At 35.0% G+C, this 18,429-nt stretch overlaps 2 protein-coding genes across 3 annotated transcripts in view; both read left to right on the forward strand.

Moving 5' to 3' along the window:
- PLPP1 (phospholipid phosphatase 1) overlaps positions 1 to 18,429 on the forward strand; it is a 128,336-nt gene that overhangs the window by 56,457 nt on the left and 53,450 nt on the right. Inside the window, exon 2 of one of the 2 annotated variants that reach the window (XM_074206560.1) lies at positions 15,188 to 15,339. The exons of the other annotated variant lie outside the window; for it this stretch is intronic. Within the exon in view, the coding sequence (XP_074062661.1) occupies positions 15,188 to 15,339 (152 nt within the window). The remainder of the gene's footprint in view (positions 1 to 15,187; positions 15,340 to 18,429) is intronic. 2 annotated transcript variants of the gene reach the window in all.
- Positions 12,068 to 15,181, forward strand: LOC141503427 (protein S100-A10-like; the record flags this gene model as incomplete). Its single annotated transcript, XM_074208671.1, has 1 exon — positions 12,068 to 15,181. A coding segment is annotated over one exon (342 nt), but the record flags the coding sequence as incomplete, so codon positions are not given.

The raw sequence follows: 18,429 nt of genomic DNA on the forward strand, positions 1-18,429 counted from the left end.
TTTGTGGTTTTATACCCTGTGACTTTTCAGCAGACAAGGACTCCATGGAAATGAAAGGGTTGAACTGTGTTGGTAGGAGGAGGTATACCAAAGTAACTGAGCTGTTGTTGTTAATTATTGTTAGATGATCAATTGCTAACCTTTTGCATATGTATGTGCCTGACAGTTGCTTTGTAGATGATGAGAACAAAAAGTGTGAAACTTGTTTTTGAGCTTCCAAACTACCACATGTGACCTTGAACTTGTTATTTAAACACAAATGGACATTTTTTCCTATTGCAAAATGGATGGTTTAAGATTCTCAAAGGCATGGGAGAAAATGTAACTCATCACTCTGGGTAAGGGTCTTGATTTTCTATCTAGCACTTGCCTTTTAGATTCTATTTGAAAGGCTTTGTTATCAAACCCAAATCATTCACATCATAGTTGCCCAAAGTATTCAGTTATTTTCCCCCCACTTATATGGATTTCTTCTTTACTTTCTTAAATCTTCTATCACATTAATTTCAAGTTTTAAAGTTGGAAATCAGAAATTGTATACGAATTGTTTTCATGCTCATTGTTCATCTTCTATTTTTCATCTGAAGGCTTATCTAAATTATTTATTTCCTCAGTCACCATTATAAAATTTTTATGTTCCAGGCTATGGATCCATATTTATAAAGGTAGCTCATCTAGTGTCACTAACACTATGAATCTTAGTAATTGGTAACCTTAGGGCCTCAATTTTGGGAAAATGGGGGAAATAAAAATAATATTCAAAGGTTGGAGAAATGTGCCAGCAAAAATATTAGAAATCATTATCTTTCTTTGTTCCCTTCAAGTTCTTCAGCCTTGATCTTGACTATCCTGAGGTATAATTCATGGTGATATTAGTGACTGCTTGTAAATAACTATTGTAGTTATAAAACTTTACTTAAATTGATTCAGTTCTTAAATGTATTTATTAAGTTCCTATTACATGCTAGGATTATCAAAACAAATAAAGGTTGAAAACTTACCATGTTCTCATGAAGCTTAAAATTAAATGGGGAATATATCAGTAGAACAACTATATAAACGATATATATATATATATATATATATATATATATATATATATATATATGCGTGTATATATATATGCATGTATATATATAGTCACTCAGGAAGGCACCAGGATGAAAGGAACCAGCAAATTCTTCTTCAGAAGGTGAGATTTTAGCTGACACTTCAGAAACCAGGAGGCATAGAATATTCCAAGCAAGGGAGCCAGCCAGTGAACATACCTAAACTCTGGAAATGGAATGTCTAAATAGGAGGAAAAGTGATAAGCTTGGGCAACCAGTTGTATGTGGTGGAAAAGCAGAAGTAGGAGGGAAGGAAGAAGGAGGTTGAGTTGTGAACCAAATTGACTGGTAGGAGATTGATCTCCTCTACCATAATAGGGAATTTAAGAAAAGGGGAGGGTTTGTGGAAAAAAATGAATTCTATTGAAATTCTATCAATTTAAGATAACTATGGGATGGATGCTTAATAGGCATTGGAAATATGAATGAGGATTAGAAAAGAATTTAGGGGTGGATAAGTAGATCTGAGGCAGGGAGGAGAAGATACCTACAGTGAGCAGGTACAATATAGATGAAGATCCAGCAAAGGAGACTGAGGAAGTTCAGTTAGATAGAGAGAGTCCCTGGAGAACAGGGCCAACAGTTTCACAAAAATCTGGAGAGGAGAGAGCATCAAGAAGAGGATGTGATCTGTGGTAACTAGCAGCAGAGAGGTCATAAAAAAGATGAGGCCTGAGAAAAGACCATTAGATTTGGCAATTAAGAAATTGGTAACCCTGGACAGCAGAGCCCTTATAGTTGAATGAAGATGTCAGAAATAGATCACAGTTAAAGATAGAATGCGAGAGGAAGTGGAGGCACTCATTTGGTGGCGAGAGTTTGACCCTGAACAAGCATCTTTTTTTTTCTTCTGCTTTATTAGGAAAAGATGAGCTGTATTGATTCATAAAATGACCACAATTTTTACATGAGTGTTGGTAATTCAGTTATCGATATTACTGTTGACATGATGATCAACTGCAAGACTTAACTATTCATATCAATACAGTGATTGAAGACAGTTCAAAAGGACTCATGATGAAAAATACTATCCACCTCCAAAGAGAGAATTGATGAACTCTAGAATGTAAATTCTTTATTTTTGTTGCCTTTTTTTCAACATAGCTAATATATTTTACATGATTTTATTTGTTTAATTGCTTGAGAATTTCTTTTCAATGTGGGGGAGGGGTTAAAAGGAGAGAGAATTTTGATCTCAAAATTTAAATAATTTAAAAATTTAAAAAAAGAAATGTAGCGGATTCAGAGCCAAGTGACTTTGACTTAGTTCTTGCTCTTTTAATTGTGTAACATTAGTTATCATTTAGTCTCTTTGGACCTTCATTTCCACAACTTTAAAATAAGAAGTTTGAGCTGAATTATCTCCAAGGTCTCTTGCCTCAAAAACTCATTATTTGATTCAGAACAATAAATACCAGCATGATTTTTACCAGATCAGTTAGACAGTGCTTAGGAAAGAAAAAAGATTAAACATATTAAGGGAAATCTTTAAAAAAATTTTCCCTGTCCTTATAAAATGACCAGGTCATGGTCATTCCATATATAGATATGGTTTGACTTAATTTTGAAATAAAACCTTTAATTTTGGCAATAAAGTATTATTATTCCATTTTAGTCAAGATTTTGTATTTTCACATTCTTATGTGGTATTGGGGTGTGTGTGTATGTATATATGTGTGTGTGTGTGTGTGTGTGTGTGTGTATCAGAAAGGATTTTTATTGGATTACTGTTAATATGGAATTAAATGGATTATGCTGCTATAATCACCATTTAGCTGGATTATCTTGTATTTTAGAAAACAAGATTTTACAAAATCATTTTCGTTCTTAGTCCCTATTAGACAATGGAATGTGAACATAATAGAATGCAAGTCTAGTTCAAGAGTGTATCTAAGTAGTGACCTTGGCAATATAATCATCTTGTGTATAGATAGCAAGATATTTTGTATATCTTTTATTTGAATTTAGTTTTGCAAAAGAAATCTTGCTAAAACTCCAGTCAATTGCTATTTATTTCTTCCAGATCTTATATTTGGCTGACCTTGTTTAATCTCAGACATTTGTTACACCCTAATAAACATGACATTAGGGAATGTCTGATATCTCTATTCACATATCTACCAGTATCTCTCAGAATTTTTTGGAAAACCTCTTAAAACTGTCTTAAAATTTAACTCCAAATATTGTATAATCTCTTTCTAAGTTAATGACTTGTTTCCCACATAGTAAAAATGGATATCCTGTTACCTTTGGTATATAACAAAATTAAAGTATGCATTTTATTCAGATTTCTTTTTCTTTCTTTTTTTTTTTTTTGCAAGGCAATGGGGTTAAGTGGCTTGCCCGAGGCTACACAGCTAGGTAATTATTAAGTGTCTGAGGTGGGATTTGAACTCAGGTTCTCTTGACTCCAGGGCTGGTGCTTTATCCACTGCTGCCAGATTTCTTTTAAAGGAGTCCTCATTTCTCTGTTATATGGGTATTCTATTTCTTTTTCTTTTTCTTTTTTTTTTTTTTTAGGTTTTTGCAAGGCAAATGGGGTTAAGCCACTTAAGTGGCTTGCCCAAGGCCACACAGCTAGGTAATCTTTAAGTGTCTGAGACAGATTTGAACCCAGGTACTCCACTGCCACCTAGCCGCCCCCTGGGTATTCTATTTTCAGTTGGTTTTGCCTCAAACAAAACTTTCTCCTGAAATAGTTTTGGCTTGTTTCTTCCTTATAGAAGATCTCCCATAGCTTTCAAAGAAACTTTGATTACTTTTTCGGCTTCCCAAGTTGTTAATTTTCTCCTCTTTCCAAAAATAAAAAAATTACACATTTCCTAAGTGATCAGAAAAACTAGTTTGAGATAGGGAAGTTCATTGTAAGAAGTTTTGTATTCTCTTTGGAGGATTTAATCCTTGTGTCTGGGATGAAATCCTCATTTAGTCCATTCAGCAAACAGATTCATTGTCTCCTTATTCATTAATTTAACAAGAATATGTTAAAACTAAACTTGTGTGTTTGGATCTAGGGATGGCTCTAAAGACATAATGAAAAAGAATAGGTTTTTACTTCCTGTAAAACAGCCTTGACTTGCTTACAAGGAGGGATTGGGGGAAAGGTGCCATGGTTGGTGAAATGGTGATAGAACAATTCTCAGATAATTTGAGGAAGGAGAAAGGACAATGGTTTTTATGCAGAGCAGTTTGTTGAATGGAGAGCAAGACTCAAATACTTGTCATTTGTTGATGGGCAATTTCATCCTTAGGTGGGTGTCTTGAGAATTCTTTTCATTTCAGTGCTCATTACCCAAAGTACTATCTGTAAGGGAAATGCTTCTCCAGGAGCTTTTTGGTTTTGTTTGTGTTTAATAAACAACAATCCATTAAACTGTCCTGTAGTGACCTCTCAAGACATTTTACTTCTCATTTCTCATCTGTGCTTCATACTTAGGAATCTGGTGATTGCATTCACTTGTACCAGCTTTCTTGTCATCACATTTTTTAAGTACTTGCTTTGTGATGGTGGGCTGCTCTGTTAAACTCTGAGGATAAGGATACAAACTGGAGGAGCTGACCCTCTAACTGGGGAAGCTGCTGCTGATGGAAAGCTCTAATGGTTCTCGGGATAAAGGTGCATAGCAAGGCTTGAGGATCTTTAGGTGTATGGCCAAGTCAGTACCGGAGGGTCTGGAGGCCTGACTGCAGGGCAGAATGTAAAGCTTCCTAGGACTTGGACAGAGTAGCCTGACCAGTAGACCTTAGGGCCTCCATCTTTCTCAGAGGATTGTAGTTGGAGATAAAATCTGAATGGATGTTCTCCCTCAGATACTTCAGAGTGGTCCTGGCAGGTCTCTTAGTGGCTTCCTCTTGTCTTAGTTTCCTCATCTATAAAACGAATTACCCCTAAGGTCCCTTCCAGCTTTAAATCTGTGATCTTAAAACTGCTACTCATTTGAAGGGTGTAACCCCTCTGCTCCCCAGCCCAAGAGGCTTAGGTGGAGCTCCTCAGGGCATTCTGAGAGGGAGGTCCATACCAGGAGAGGGAAACACTGGAAAGAAGGCTTTGGAAAGAAAGGTGAGGAGGTGATCTTTTGCTAGCTGATCTCATGTTGCGTCTACTTTACATAGTGAGAGCACACTGAGAGTTGATTCCCTAGGACTAGGAACAGTCTGGCAAAAAGAAGTTTAATAAGCAATAATTTTTTTTTTTTAGGTTTTTGCTAGGCAAATGGGGTTAAGTGGTTTGTCCAAGGCCACACAGCTAGGTAATTATTAAGTGTCTGAGGCCGGATTTGAACTCAGGTACTACTTACTCCAGGGCTGTTGCTCTGTCCACTACACGATAAGCAATAATTGCATTGGAATATAATAATTATGTACAGATCCTTTTTTTTAAAAAAAAAAAGAAGAGCGACAGCAGCTTAGACTTTATAATTTTATGGTTCTAAAGCACTTGATATTGATGATCTCTTTTGAGCCTTAGAGCAGTCTTTGAGTCAGGTTGACTGTATTTATTTTATCTTTACAGATGAGGAAGCTAAATTGAAAGGGTGGTGATTTTCTAAAAGCTCTAAAGTAAGTCAGTTCAATAAATATTAAGTATCTTCAGTGCTAACTGGATTTTGGAAAGAATAGTGAACACAAAAAGGTAGCATTTAAATAGGATCTAACATAGGTCAGAAACTGTACCGAGTGTCTTAAAATGATTATTTCATCTGAACCAGAGCCCTGTGAGGCTTATTTTAAAATAGGGTAAACAGAGGGGAAATGACTGGCCCAACATCACCCAACAAAGCTAGTTAATGCCTGAGACTGGATTTGATTCAGTTCTTTCTCAGCCCAGATCTAGTGTTCCATCCACCTGTGTAGATCATATTACCTGCTTACTTCTTAATAAAGTAGAAAAAAATATTTTCTTCTAATTTAGGGAAGAATGGACTCTCTCACTTTAAATCCTATGATCCCATGGCATAGGATTTTTTGATTTCTGGGTATTTTTGATAAAGATCATACATGTACAGTCATAAAACATCTCCATATTAGTCATATTATAAAAGAAAACCCAAGAAAAATAAAGTACAATAACAGTATTCTTCAATCTGCATTCAGTTTCCATCATTTCTTTCTCTGGAGATGGATAGCATTTTTCACCTTAGATCCTTTAGAATTGACTTGGATCTTGTATTACTGAGAATAGTTAAATCATTCACAGTTGATGAGTATTGCTGTTACAATGTACACAGTTCTCCTGGTTCTATTCACTTTACTTTGCATCAGTTCATGTAAGCCTTTCCCGGTTTTTCTGGATCCTGCTTGTTATTTCTTTTATCACAAAAATTTTCCATTGCAATCAGATATCACAATCAGCCATTTCCTGATTGACCTAAGTCTCCTGTGATTGCTTTTTGACAATGGGCAGTTTCAACAAATAGTTATCTAACTTTATTCAACAGAAAGCTAAGTTAGGGGAATAGAAGGTGTTGAGTTACTATTTATGCATTATAAGGGATGAAAGAAAGATTGAATAGATTACCAAAGATGTGTACACCTTTATTTTATTTCAGTGCTTTGTTAATTGTTTAGATTTTGAAAGGATAGGTAGAATTTATTAACTTCTTGAAGAGAGGGAGCTTTTTCATTTTTTTTTTTTTTTAGGTTTTTACAAGGCAAATGGCGTTAAGTGGCTTGCCCAAGGCCACACAGCTAGGTAATTATTAAGTGTCTGAGGCCGGATTTGAACTCAGGTACTCCTGACTCCAGAGCTGGTGCTCTATCCACTGCGCCACCTAGGTGCCCCACACTTTTTTCATTTTTTAGTATTTTTTATTTCTAACCTAGTACAATGCCATGCAAGTATTAGGCACTTATATTCAAATACAATTAAAATGCATTATCCCCAACTTTCTAATTTTAGTATGTGTTTATTATTCATATGTTTAGTATCTTTCATCTTTTGTTTGTTCTAGGTACATGAAATGAAATTTCATTGATGTTTAACAACAAAATGCTCACAGTTTTACTATCTAAAAGTAAGGACAGAAATAGCATAGCATTGACATGTTATTTTGGTGCCCTCATCTTGTGACTTCAAAAATAACTCACATTCAAAAAAAAGGCACCTGGAATGAATTTGGATTTTGATTTGATTATTGAAATATATAAATAAAAGTAAACTTTTGAAAATAATTATCAATATAGTTTGGCTAGCCTCCAATTAGTTATCCATAAGGGGAATAGAATGATTTAGGAAGTGTGATAGATTTTCTTTTACTGGAAATATTTTATTTCTTGGGGATTTTTGGTTGGATCTAGATTAGACAAGCTCATCTTGGGGATGCTTTCCAACTCTAAGGTGTAGAATGGTTTTTTTTTAAGGGGGGGAAAGTAAGATACTTCAAAGCCAGCTGTTGACCTGCCATTTGTGTCTATGAGTTTCTGCATAATCCTCTGTCATTTATATATAATGGATGTGTATATTTGTGTGCACTCATACATACATACAAGACATAACTTTAGGCTACCTCCCTCCCCTGCCAATGTATATGCATATTCCTATGTAACATAAAGAATATAAATTCATTTTAACTAGCTAAAATATGGGAAGGTAAGTCTCCTTCAAAAATAAGTTTGAATGAACGAATCTTTAAATTGTAAGGGCCTCATAACTAAATCTATGATGAATTCCAAAGTCATATGAGAGGTATAATTTTGTATGATTCATGTTATTGCTCATCTCCTTTGGGGAAGAGGCCTGGTACAATAGAGAGCCAGTCCAGTAGCAGACCCCAGTGGCAGAGGATCAGGGTTCATATTCCAATCTGTCACTTGTTTCCCTATATGGCCTAAATAGTCAATTATCAAACTTTCTATATGTGAAATGCTGGAGATACGTAGCGAGGCAAAAAATATTCTCTGTTCTCAAGGTCACATTTGAATTCAGGAGAAACTCTGCAAATAGCTTATGTACACACAAGATACAGATAATCTCAGAGGTAAATTCCAGGTCTGGAGGTCCATGAAAATGCTGAGAGTTAAGAAATGGGCAAGTAAGAGAGCTATGAACTCATTGGGAGAGAGCAGGTACTTAGTAACCACTTTGGCCTTCAGTTTCCTCATCTGTAAAATGACTTAATTAGACTTGATGATTAAGATCTTTTCTAGCTCTAATGCCTGTGATCCTTTCAATCTATTATAGCCATTGAAAAATAACTTGATTATTTTCTTGCTATGATAATTTTTTTTAAAAGAATTTGTTTTTAAGTATTTAAATCACTAAAAATAACTTATTTGCATCATAGGAATTGATGTGTAGTAAGCTAATTAGTTATTGTAGAAGACATTTAGAAAAATCTTCAGTTAAAATATTAATCATTTTATATGCCAGAGATTTTAAGAATTTTAAATCTTGAAATAGAAAATCAGAGGTGTCTTTAGGATGCCATCCTTGTTGTATTTACCCAATTTTTGTCTACTTAGACTGGGAATTCTCTTTAAGGTTACTATTCATGGTGCTGTTACGAACAAAATCTTGAATGATTTGAAAATTGAGATTCTTTAAAAATACATATATAATTTAAAATACATAAGTAGAAATTACTGGATTATGTTGGCTTCTGTAATTGAAATAGATTGTGAGTCATTGTTGTGATGACTGGAGGACACACCCAAGCCATCCAATCTTCTATTTTCTTTTGAATATATTTTTAATCATGTGTAATAGATAGAATGCATTATTCTTTGCTCACCCAGAAGACAGGTACCTAAGAGAAAGCTTTGTTTTAATTTATTCTAGTGCTAGCTGAGTCCTGTTTTGTTGAAAGTTCGAATTACCTCTTAAATAGCCATGGTAAATGACTTAGCAGTTTGTACTTGTCAAGAGTTTAAAAGAGCATGAGTGTAACAGAACTAGATAATCTAATTGGTTTACCAGGCACATGCCTAGGGTTCAAGGTTAGCTTGACTCTTCCTTCTCTAGAGAAGGTTTTCCTTTTTCCCTGTGACTTAGTGACCTCTATGGAAATGTGAGAACTGAATTAGATGAACATTGAGCATTGGAGTTGGGTCAATGTGAAGTGTAAGAGGCAATTATGAACATGTTGGACTAAAACTTCAGACTCAGAAAAGTTGAAGTACAAAGGGGAACAAAAGAGAAAATCTATTACACCCCTTCATCTCCCCAAGATATATTTGATAACTTTCTAGGACCCTGGGAAGACAAGCTGATCCTACTTCTTAATTAAGTCATTCCATGTAAGGGCATTAGTGGCAAAATTGTTGCTTGGGAACCCTGGTTTGGAGACATAGTGGTTAGGAAACAGCTACTGGTTTCCATCAAGTGTGTTGGAGGAGTTCTTATGTCCAGAGAAAAGTTTATGATGTGGTTTTTTTTTTTGCTTATTCATGCTTAGCTCAGTGATAGTAGAAAAGGTGTTCAATACATACATTTTTGGTTAATGTTCTGTGGGATATTATTGTTAAAATAGGTCATGGTGTTATTCTAAGCTCTGACAAAATAAAGGAAGACAGAAGTCAGCTCCTGCCTGGGAGTAATTCACAGTCTGATGGGAGAGACAACATGGAAATATACAGACAAGACAGATAAAAAGCAGACCGGACATAATCAACAGAGGGAAGGGGCTGGTGTTAAGGGGGCCTGGTAAAAGTTTCTTACAGAAGGTATGATTTTTAACTGATGTTTGAAAAAAAAAAAGGTCTAAGATAGCCAGGATGTGATTGAGAAATGTTTACTGAAGGTGATGGGTAGATGGTCTGTCAATTTTTAAGAATTTATCAATAGGGGTGTCTAGGTGGCATAGTGGATAAAGCACCAGCCCTGGAGTCAGGAGGACCTGAGCTCAAATCCAGCCTCAGATACTTAATAATTACCTAGCTGTGTGGCCTTGGGCAAGCCACTTAACCCCATTGCCTTGCAAAAAAAAAGAATTTATCAATTAAAGCCTTCAGCTTTTATTAATGTAATAGCTCAGATTTACAAAGAAGGGTTAGTTTTTGGTATAGATACAACAAGTTGGATTCCAGGTTGAAATAGCCCAAAGAATGGAGGGCTATTTATTTCTAGATAGAGTTATTTGTACTTCAGTGTAATTGCCTGGTTATGTCATGGCATTTAAAAATATTGTGCATTGAGTAATGCTCTTTATCATCTACTGGTGTGGGAACAGATTACAGTTTTAAAAATTAATTTTATAAGTGTAACATTACCGAGAAGTATTTTATAAGTAAGCACATCATGATCCTTTCAAAGACTGACAACAGGACACCATGAAATAAAATTAAACTGAATAAAATGCCATGCCTAATTTTTGCAAAAGTTGGGAGATAGGGGAACTTTAGGTTAGTGTTTGGATAAGGTAGACAACTGACTCATCTTCTAAGACTTTATAAAATCATATCAATATGAGTAGATAAAACTTGGTATGTTTAAAACCTTCACTCCTTTCTCTGTAAACATCTTCATATATTAAACTCTTTTAGGCATCACCCAAGAATTCAGCTACTACAAGCTACTTGGGAGAAAACTTGAAAGTTCCATCTTCTTCATGAGACCTCAGAATCTTTTGAGAACATATTTATGTGAAAAAAATGTTTAGCAGTGAATTCTTGAAAATATTTCTACTGTAATTATTTTAAAATTTTCTTAAGTTTATACCACTGGAACTGTAAATGTCCAAAGGTGCTGAGACCTCCATACTGCTCTTCTACTATCACTGACTATGGGAAGTTAAAATGATAAAGAAGAGGTCTAGTGTGATCAGATGAGATCTTAAGTATATTCGCTGAAATAACATTATTTCATAGTTTTGTATGGGGGATCCAGAATAGCATCTTTAATATTTTGGAATGTAAATGTTCCTATGGACTCTGCAAAGGCTTATGTGTAGCTCTTTGTGTTTGCAGAGGCTTCTTTGTGAGGACTACTAAAGCTTGGAGAGCAGATGTAAAGAGGCAATTGTTAATGTAGTTGTTACCCAATAAATCTAACTGTACTGATTACATTTCATTATCTGCCCTCCTCTGCTTAACTTTCAGTTATTTGTTTGTGTAGGAGGGTATAGCTATATGCAGTCATCCTTTCGTTGTAAAGCAATTATAAATTCTGGAGTGTTATCCTTGATAATTATTCATGTAAGGCTTACATGCTATTGTCCCTGAAACAGCTGGATGGTACTGTGGATAGGGTCAGGAAGACTACTCTTCTTGAGTTCAGATTTGATCTCAAACACTTTAACTAAGCAGTGTGATCCTGGACAAGTCACTTAACCCTGTTTGCTTTAGTTACCTCATCTGCAAAATGAGCTGGAGAAGGAAAAAAACTCAAATGGGCTCACAGAGAAATAGACAAGACTGATCACAACTGAACAAAATTGTTGTTACTCTTCCCAGTCAGCCCCAGATCTGCCTCTTCTCACTAGCTTAGCTTTATTTTAGAATTTCCTTCATTCTCCTAGGGTATTGTCAGGTACCAGACATTGGCACTTCTGGTGTCTGAGAATGGTGAGTTTTGACAGGGCTTATTTACAAGAAGAGACTTTCAGTTCTGGAACTGATAATCCGTGGGAGCAGAAGCAGATCTTAGAGCTGATTTGGAACAGCAGAAGATGTTTGTAGGCAGTACTGTCAGTAAAAGATAAGTAGTTTGGGTTTTTAGCATTGTTATGACTGAGGCACACACCCTGCTTTGGATCCTTTGGGGGTCACCACTTGGCTTTACCCTGTCTCTCACTGGCCAGCTGTGTGCAGATCACAAGGGAGAATGAATGGGCAAGAGAGTGTGGATGGATCAGCCCAAACCCATCCCCATTACCAGAAAAATGACTGTGAGCACCTGTCTTGTAGTTATCATCCCTGTTTCATTAGGGTTAAAAGGTAGTTACAAAGTCCATTTTTCCCAGAATGGATCTGGATAAGCCAAAGTCATTTTATTAAAAAAAAAATCTTGTGAGTGAATCTGCCTCTTCTGTTCAGCAGCTGCTTGGGGCTCCCTCAAGGTTTCAGAAGACACCGCCAAGGTGCCATCTCAAATGGAACATGCCATGGAAACTATGATGTTTACCTTTCATAAATTTGCTGGAGACAAAGGCTACTTAACAAAAGAAGATCTAAGAGTTCTCAGGGAAAAAGAGTTCCCTGGATTCTTGGAAAATCAGAAAGACCCTTTAGCTAAAGATCCGGATCAATGCAGAGATGGAAAAGTGGGCTTCCGGAGCATTTTTTCACTTATTGCCAGGCTGACCATCACATGCAATGACTATTTGGTTGTACATATGAAGCAGAAGGGGAAAAATGAACCCTAAGGAATTCCTCCCAATCCCAATCCATTGCAATATCCTGAGTGCTCACTTTCAAGATATTACGATATCTAGAATGAAGGAGTTGCATGAGTAGACTCAGGCCCTTAGATTGTACAAATGATCTCTAAGTTTACAACTTGACAGCTTGGGAAAGAAAGTAGAAATATGTCAGATAACCTTTTAATTTTTTAAAATTATATGTATCCTTTACCCCACAATAAAAAAGGAAAGCATCCTTTTTTAATGTCTAAAAAAATATTTTTAGAAATAGGATAAAAATTAGTTTAAAGGAAAAAAATCTCCTGAAATATTGGGAGAAAAAAACATTCCAATGTTTCTCCATAAACGAATGAAGTATTCCTAAATGCTAGGAAAATTATAGAAAAGACTCATTAAAACATCATTAGTTATGACATCTTCATTTACTTGCTGTCATTTTCAGTAGGTCACATCCTGTTTTTGTCTATACTGGTTTTTAATCCAAGTGTTATTCATGCTGTAATTATCACCATCAGGGCTTTGTCCTGTGTCCTCTTTCCCTCCCCGTCTCCATTTCCATTATGTTGAAGAAGTCATTTCTCATCCATAGATGACTCTCACAAATCTGTGCTCTTTTTCCAGTCTCTTCTTCTGAGCTGCCCTGATCATGCATCTTCATTTACTATATTTCATATTGAATGAGTGACTGATTGTCACTCAACTAATAAACATTTATTAAGTATTTTCTATGTGCTAGGACATTGTGCAAAGACACAGGTCTATTATATGGGGCAAAAGATGATCCCTGCTCTCAAGAATTTTATCTAATAATGTCCTGTAGGCATCTCAAATTCAATATATATAAAACTTGAACTCACTATCTATCTTCCCACCAATTCCAAAATCTTTCTGAACTTCTTTTTTTTTGGCAGGAACTCTTTTCCTTCTTAGTCATTGAGGTTCATGGGCCTTGGGGTTATCACTGAATTTTCATTACAGGAACTTTGTTTAGGCAGCAGTTCACTGGAAATTTTGCCATTAATTCAATATCAAAGCCATTTCTAATTTGGAGAGAGGCATGTTCAAACTGGCATATACTTTCCCCCACCCCTTTCAATAATGCGCTGTTTCAAACCAATCTAAGGTACTATTTAATATTTATAGGAATTTTTATCAATGAAAAGATATCTTAAAACACAATCTAGTTTAGCATTTTATAATTGAGTAAATATCTCTACTCACTTTCTCTAGGACAACTTCCTCTAAATCTCTGTAATTGTTTTTCCACTTCCTCCTGAAATAATGGGATTTCTCCTACATATTGATATCTGAGAGTATAACTTGAGTAGAAGGTTCTTTGATTATCTGCTTTGAATGGAAGAGAGTCTTGCAAGTGGACAGACCCTATTCTAAGGGGATAGATGGAGGAGGTTGCTTATAGATGGGTCTACTTAGTGTACTAGGGTAAAGAAAGGCTAGTTCTTATTTTTTGTTAAGCTGTCTGTTTTATCAACTAATCTATTTATTAATGAAAGGCTTTTTTCCCTTTTGTCTTAGACTTAGCTCCCCTTCCTCAGGTTTTTCCCTAGTCTGGGAAGGGTTTTAGAGGAAATAATATTTAGAGAATCTAAAAAGGTGATTTTAAAATATTTCCATATAGGTGAGAACACATATGTAGATTTCAGCTGCAAGTCAAATGGAAAACTTCAGTGGTTGTTTGCAGATGCTAGTGATATTTCAAGTATAAAATCACATCCATTTTTGATTCAGAGTCATTTGACAATGTCAAGATCTTTTGGTGGCAGTAACACGCTTTTTTGGGTCTTAAGTAGCTTTGGTTTTAGCACCTCTCAAAACAGTTGCCATTGTCTCTGATGGCTTTGAAGATTGGACAGTGGTCTAGGTGTATAACCATATTCCAGGGCTCATGATATACCTTAAGCTGATCTGGTAGCAGTTAATCAGCAGCTGGTAGACTCCTTCAGTGGGCATAAAGATGCCCAGGGTTCAGGGAGGGAAACAAAATTGGTGATCTTGTGAACACTCCATTCTTAAGGGTCTTAGGTCTTGGCTCTCTTCATCTGGGTCTCAGGGGAAGTGGTGGTAATAATTAAAAACATATTAAGGGGGCATAAATGAAATGTGACATATCTTCTCTTTCAGTTTGGTCTTGATGGATTGACATCTGTATTTTTAATAAATATGATCTGAAACTTTTCCTTAGCAGACTGGTTTTGGTATTAGAATCCCTGTTCATATCTTAGCTCTTTGTATTATCACTACTTTTGTGCCCTTGGACAAGTCCCTCTCTGGATTTCATTTTCCACATTTGTAGAATTTGGGTATTGAATTAAATTGGCTTTTAAGATCCTTTTGAACTTTGGAAAGATCCTAAAAAATTTTGTAAGTTTTATTCCCTTTCCTGAAGTGAGGGCCTGTTCTTGGCTGTCTGACTGGTGACCAACTGGGAAGCAGGACAAGAGGATCTCTCATTTATACAGTTATCACCTAGGAGAGAAAGATTCAGAAATTTATTTGGTCTTTGCAGTCCAGAGAGATAAGATTGTTACATCTACTTATGGAAGTACTTTGAGCCTTATTTCTGGTAGGAAAGAGACCCCTGAACACCCCAAACAAATTAAAATTTTCTGACTCTGCTGTTGCATGCTTGCTCTTTTTTTTACATGTGTGATCTCTTATTTTCTCTGGCACATATCTTTCTCAGCATATTCATGGAATAATAATCACCATTAGCTTTAACTTTTCCTTTTTAATGTTTGTTTTATTTATTTCCTTTGCTAGCTGGATTGCCTTTTGCAATTCTCACTTCAAGGCATAGGCCCTTCCAGCGAGGAGTATTCTGTAATGATGAGTCCATCAAGTATCCTTACAAAGAAGAAACCATATCTTATGAATTATTAGGTGGAATAATCATTCCATTCAGTATAATCGTTGTAAGTTAACTCTACTTTTCTTGAAGTATATAATTTTTTGGATTATTTGCTTTAAATTTGTGTCTTATCTGTTAAATATATGTAAACTTCAAAAGCAAATTTATTTAATATATTTAATCCTCAGAAGTTGGAGATGATAGTGTGTATGTATTATGTATACACATACACATATGTATTATACACACACACACACACACACACACACACATATATGCACACATATAGTTGGCATTTATATAGCTCCTGCTTGGTGCTCTGTCCTGTGTGAGCACTTTACAAATATATCATTTGATTCCAAGAGGTCATTTTTGCCCTGTTAATGGGAGAACTTGAGACCAACAAAGCAAGTGACTTGCCCAAAGTTTCTTGACCAGTCTGAGGTGGTATTTGATCTTAGGCCTTCCTGACTCCAGGCTCAATACTCTACCCACTGTGCCACCTTGCAACCCAAGAGGAGATGTGTAGTAGAATTAATCTGTGAACTTTTTTATTTCAAAAAGTAGGTACAAAAAAATAACCAATCATTGGAGTAAACTTCATTATGAGGGCAGATTGAATGGTAGTTCATATTTATTTTTCACATATCTCTGATTTTTAGAAAGACAGCATCCCATTGACAGGTTTTTTCTTTTTTTAACGATGATTTCTGCCAAAGTGCTATTTTGTTTTGGAAAATGATGGTTTCCCCTCAAAAGAAATCTTCCAATGAAGGCTGGATGATCACTTCTTTGCCATATTGGAGAGCAGAATTGGACTGAGGGTTTCTGAGATCCCCTTTCTAATCCTGAGCTCTTTGAGATTCTCTTATCCTATTTTTTAAAAAATTCATAAAATGTACAACATACTTCTAGAGTATTTAAGATATAGGATATTCCTTTGTAATAATTTGATTGTTAGAGAACTGAAATTATGTATACATGGGAGCTTCTTTGCTTACCCAAACCAGTGCCAATTTGCAAATTTTCCTCAGAAGTTTTGAAGAGAAAGGGAAAATTGCTGTTTTAATTTTCATTTGATTCTTGGAAAGAACATATTTATGTCAGAGGATTTTCAGATAATTCCATGATGGAGAAGGAGTTACAATTTTTTACATAATTAAAATAAGTACTTAAATTTTTTTTCAGTGGATATATAGAAAAGACCAAAAATTAACACCTGATTCTAATTTTAGGAAATAGAACAGGATTACCCCCCCCATAATTTGTAAATAGATATCACAATACCATATAAATAATAGTGGTACAAGTTTTTTGGGGGGAGGGAAGTCATGTTTTAGATAGGTAATTTGCCGAAAATTTGGTATTTTTTAGCATGTCATTTAGAGAAAACAACAAAATTTAAATAAATCCCTTTTTTGATTTATATTGATACTAAAAAGAAACAACATAGACATGAATCCCTAAGGTAGAGAACTGTTTTAAGTGTAATCTGGCCAGAATGGACATCTTTTTTGGCCCAGTGCTGTTACTCCTAATGATTAATATGGCTAAAAAGTATTTAATCTTATGGTTAGTATCTAGGCATTTACTACAAACTTATCCTGACTAAATTGTTATGTATTTGCCTTCCCTTCTCCAAGTATAATGCTTTTTTATGTCTTAATTTTTATATTTTATATTTTGTCTTAATATTTATATTATCATTGATGTTACTTAGTGATTGCCTCTCCTTTATAAGAAGTTGTCTTCAAGAAACCATCAAGTTGTGTTTCTTTACCTTTTTTTTTTTAATCTGGTTTCACTGGAAATCAGTGAATCTATTACCCCTTTAAAAAAGGGGTAATTTTTTTAAAATTAGAATTAATTGTTCTGAAAAAAATATTAGCTACTTAAATCAAGGCTATTTTGGACTAGATCTATAATTTCATTGATGGAGAGGATTCCTAATGAAAAAACTTGCTATACATTTATTAATTCAATAGAATTGCACTGCATTTGATCATAAATTTGTCATTATTTGAACAAGGGCTAAGCTAACATTAATCCTTGTACTCTGTGGGAAAACTGCTAAGCCAGTATTAGAAAAGATAGTTTTATGACCTAAGAGAATGAGTTTTTAATAGCTTATAAAAGTACCACTTGTTTATGAAGAATATAATTGTAGAACACAGAAATGTTTACTAAATGTTTACAAATTTCATATTGGCCTGGGCCTTTCTTAAACTGTATGTGTTTTATAGGGTGTTTTATTTTACATGAATAGGAAATTTAGATGCTATTATATTTTTTCTTTATAGCATATGTCAAAGTATTAAAAAATCTCAAAATGTTCTGTGGCCAAATGAATTTGGGGAAATGCTACTTTAGACTTTTTTTTTAAAAAAATGAACTTTTACCAGGCAGCAAATAATTAGCTCAGTTTCAGTTGCTTTATATGTTTGAGCAATAATAAAACTGAATTTCTTGTTTTAGAAGTTCAGTAATTAGAAATTCAGAAAATCTGATTTTCATACTTTTTTAGAAAAGTTCAGCATATATTTATTTGTGTACAATATTGATAAAGAATTCAGAGAAGCTTAAGACATGTCTGCTCTCAGGAAGCTTCTAGTCTAACTTAGAAGATGATGACCTATAGATGGTAAAATTCTGTTAACAAGAAAAAATTCATTCAAAATAGGGCTGCAAGGACAGTTACTGGATGAATTGTATAGGCAATGATTATAAGAAGAGGTTCATGTGTTTCTTTTGATCCTTCATAACTTATCATCAATATAAATTAGTTCAGACTGTGTTAAGGAGTGTTGAGAAATCTATATGCTAGAACATATGCATTTTGAATCTTCTCCTTGGAAACTTTCATTGACTCTCTGCTACCTACAGAAAGGTAATATGATCAGAATAGTGTATTTTAAGAAAACGAATTTGACAGTAATGTGCTAGATAAATTTGATAGAGGAGAGGTAGAAGCCCGAAGTCTATAAGACTATTAAGAGCTGGAAATCAATTTAATGGTAGAAACCAGATATCCTGACTCCCAGGCCTATATGTTTCACTACATCAACATAATGGGAGCTTGTCTTAGAAGGATACTCTGGGAATTGTTTATGTAGCATGGGAGACACTGGCATGCCTCATCAGTGAGGGTGCCTGT

This window comes from Macrotis lagotis, chromosome X (genome assembly GCF_037893015.1).
Source record: "Macrotis lagotis isolate mMagLag1 chromosome X, bilby.v1.9.chrom.fasta, whole genome shotgun sequence".
NCBI classification, from domain to species: domain Eukaryota; kingdom Metazoa; phylum Chordata; class Mammalia; order Peramelemorphia; family Peramelidae; genus Macrotis; species Macrotis lagotis.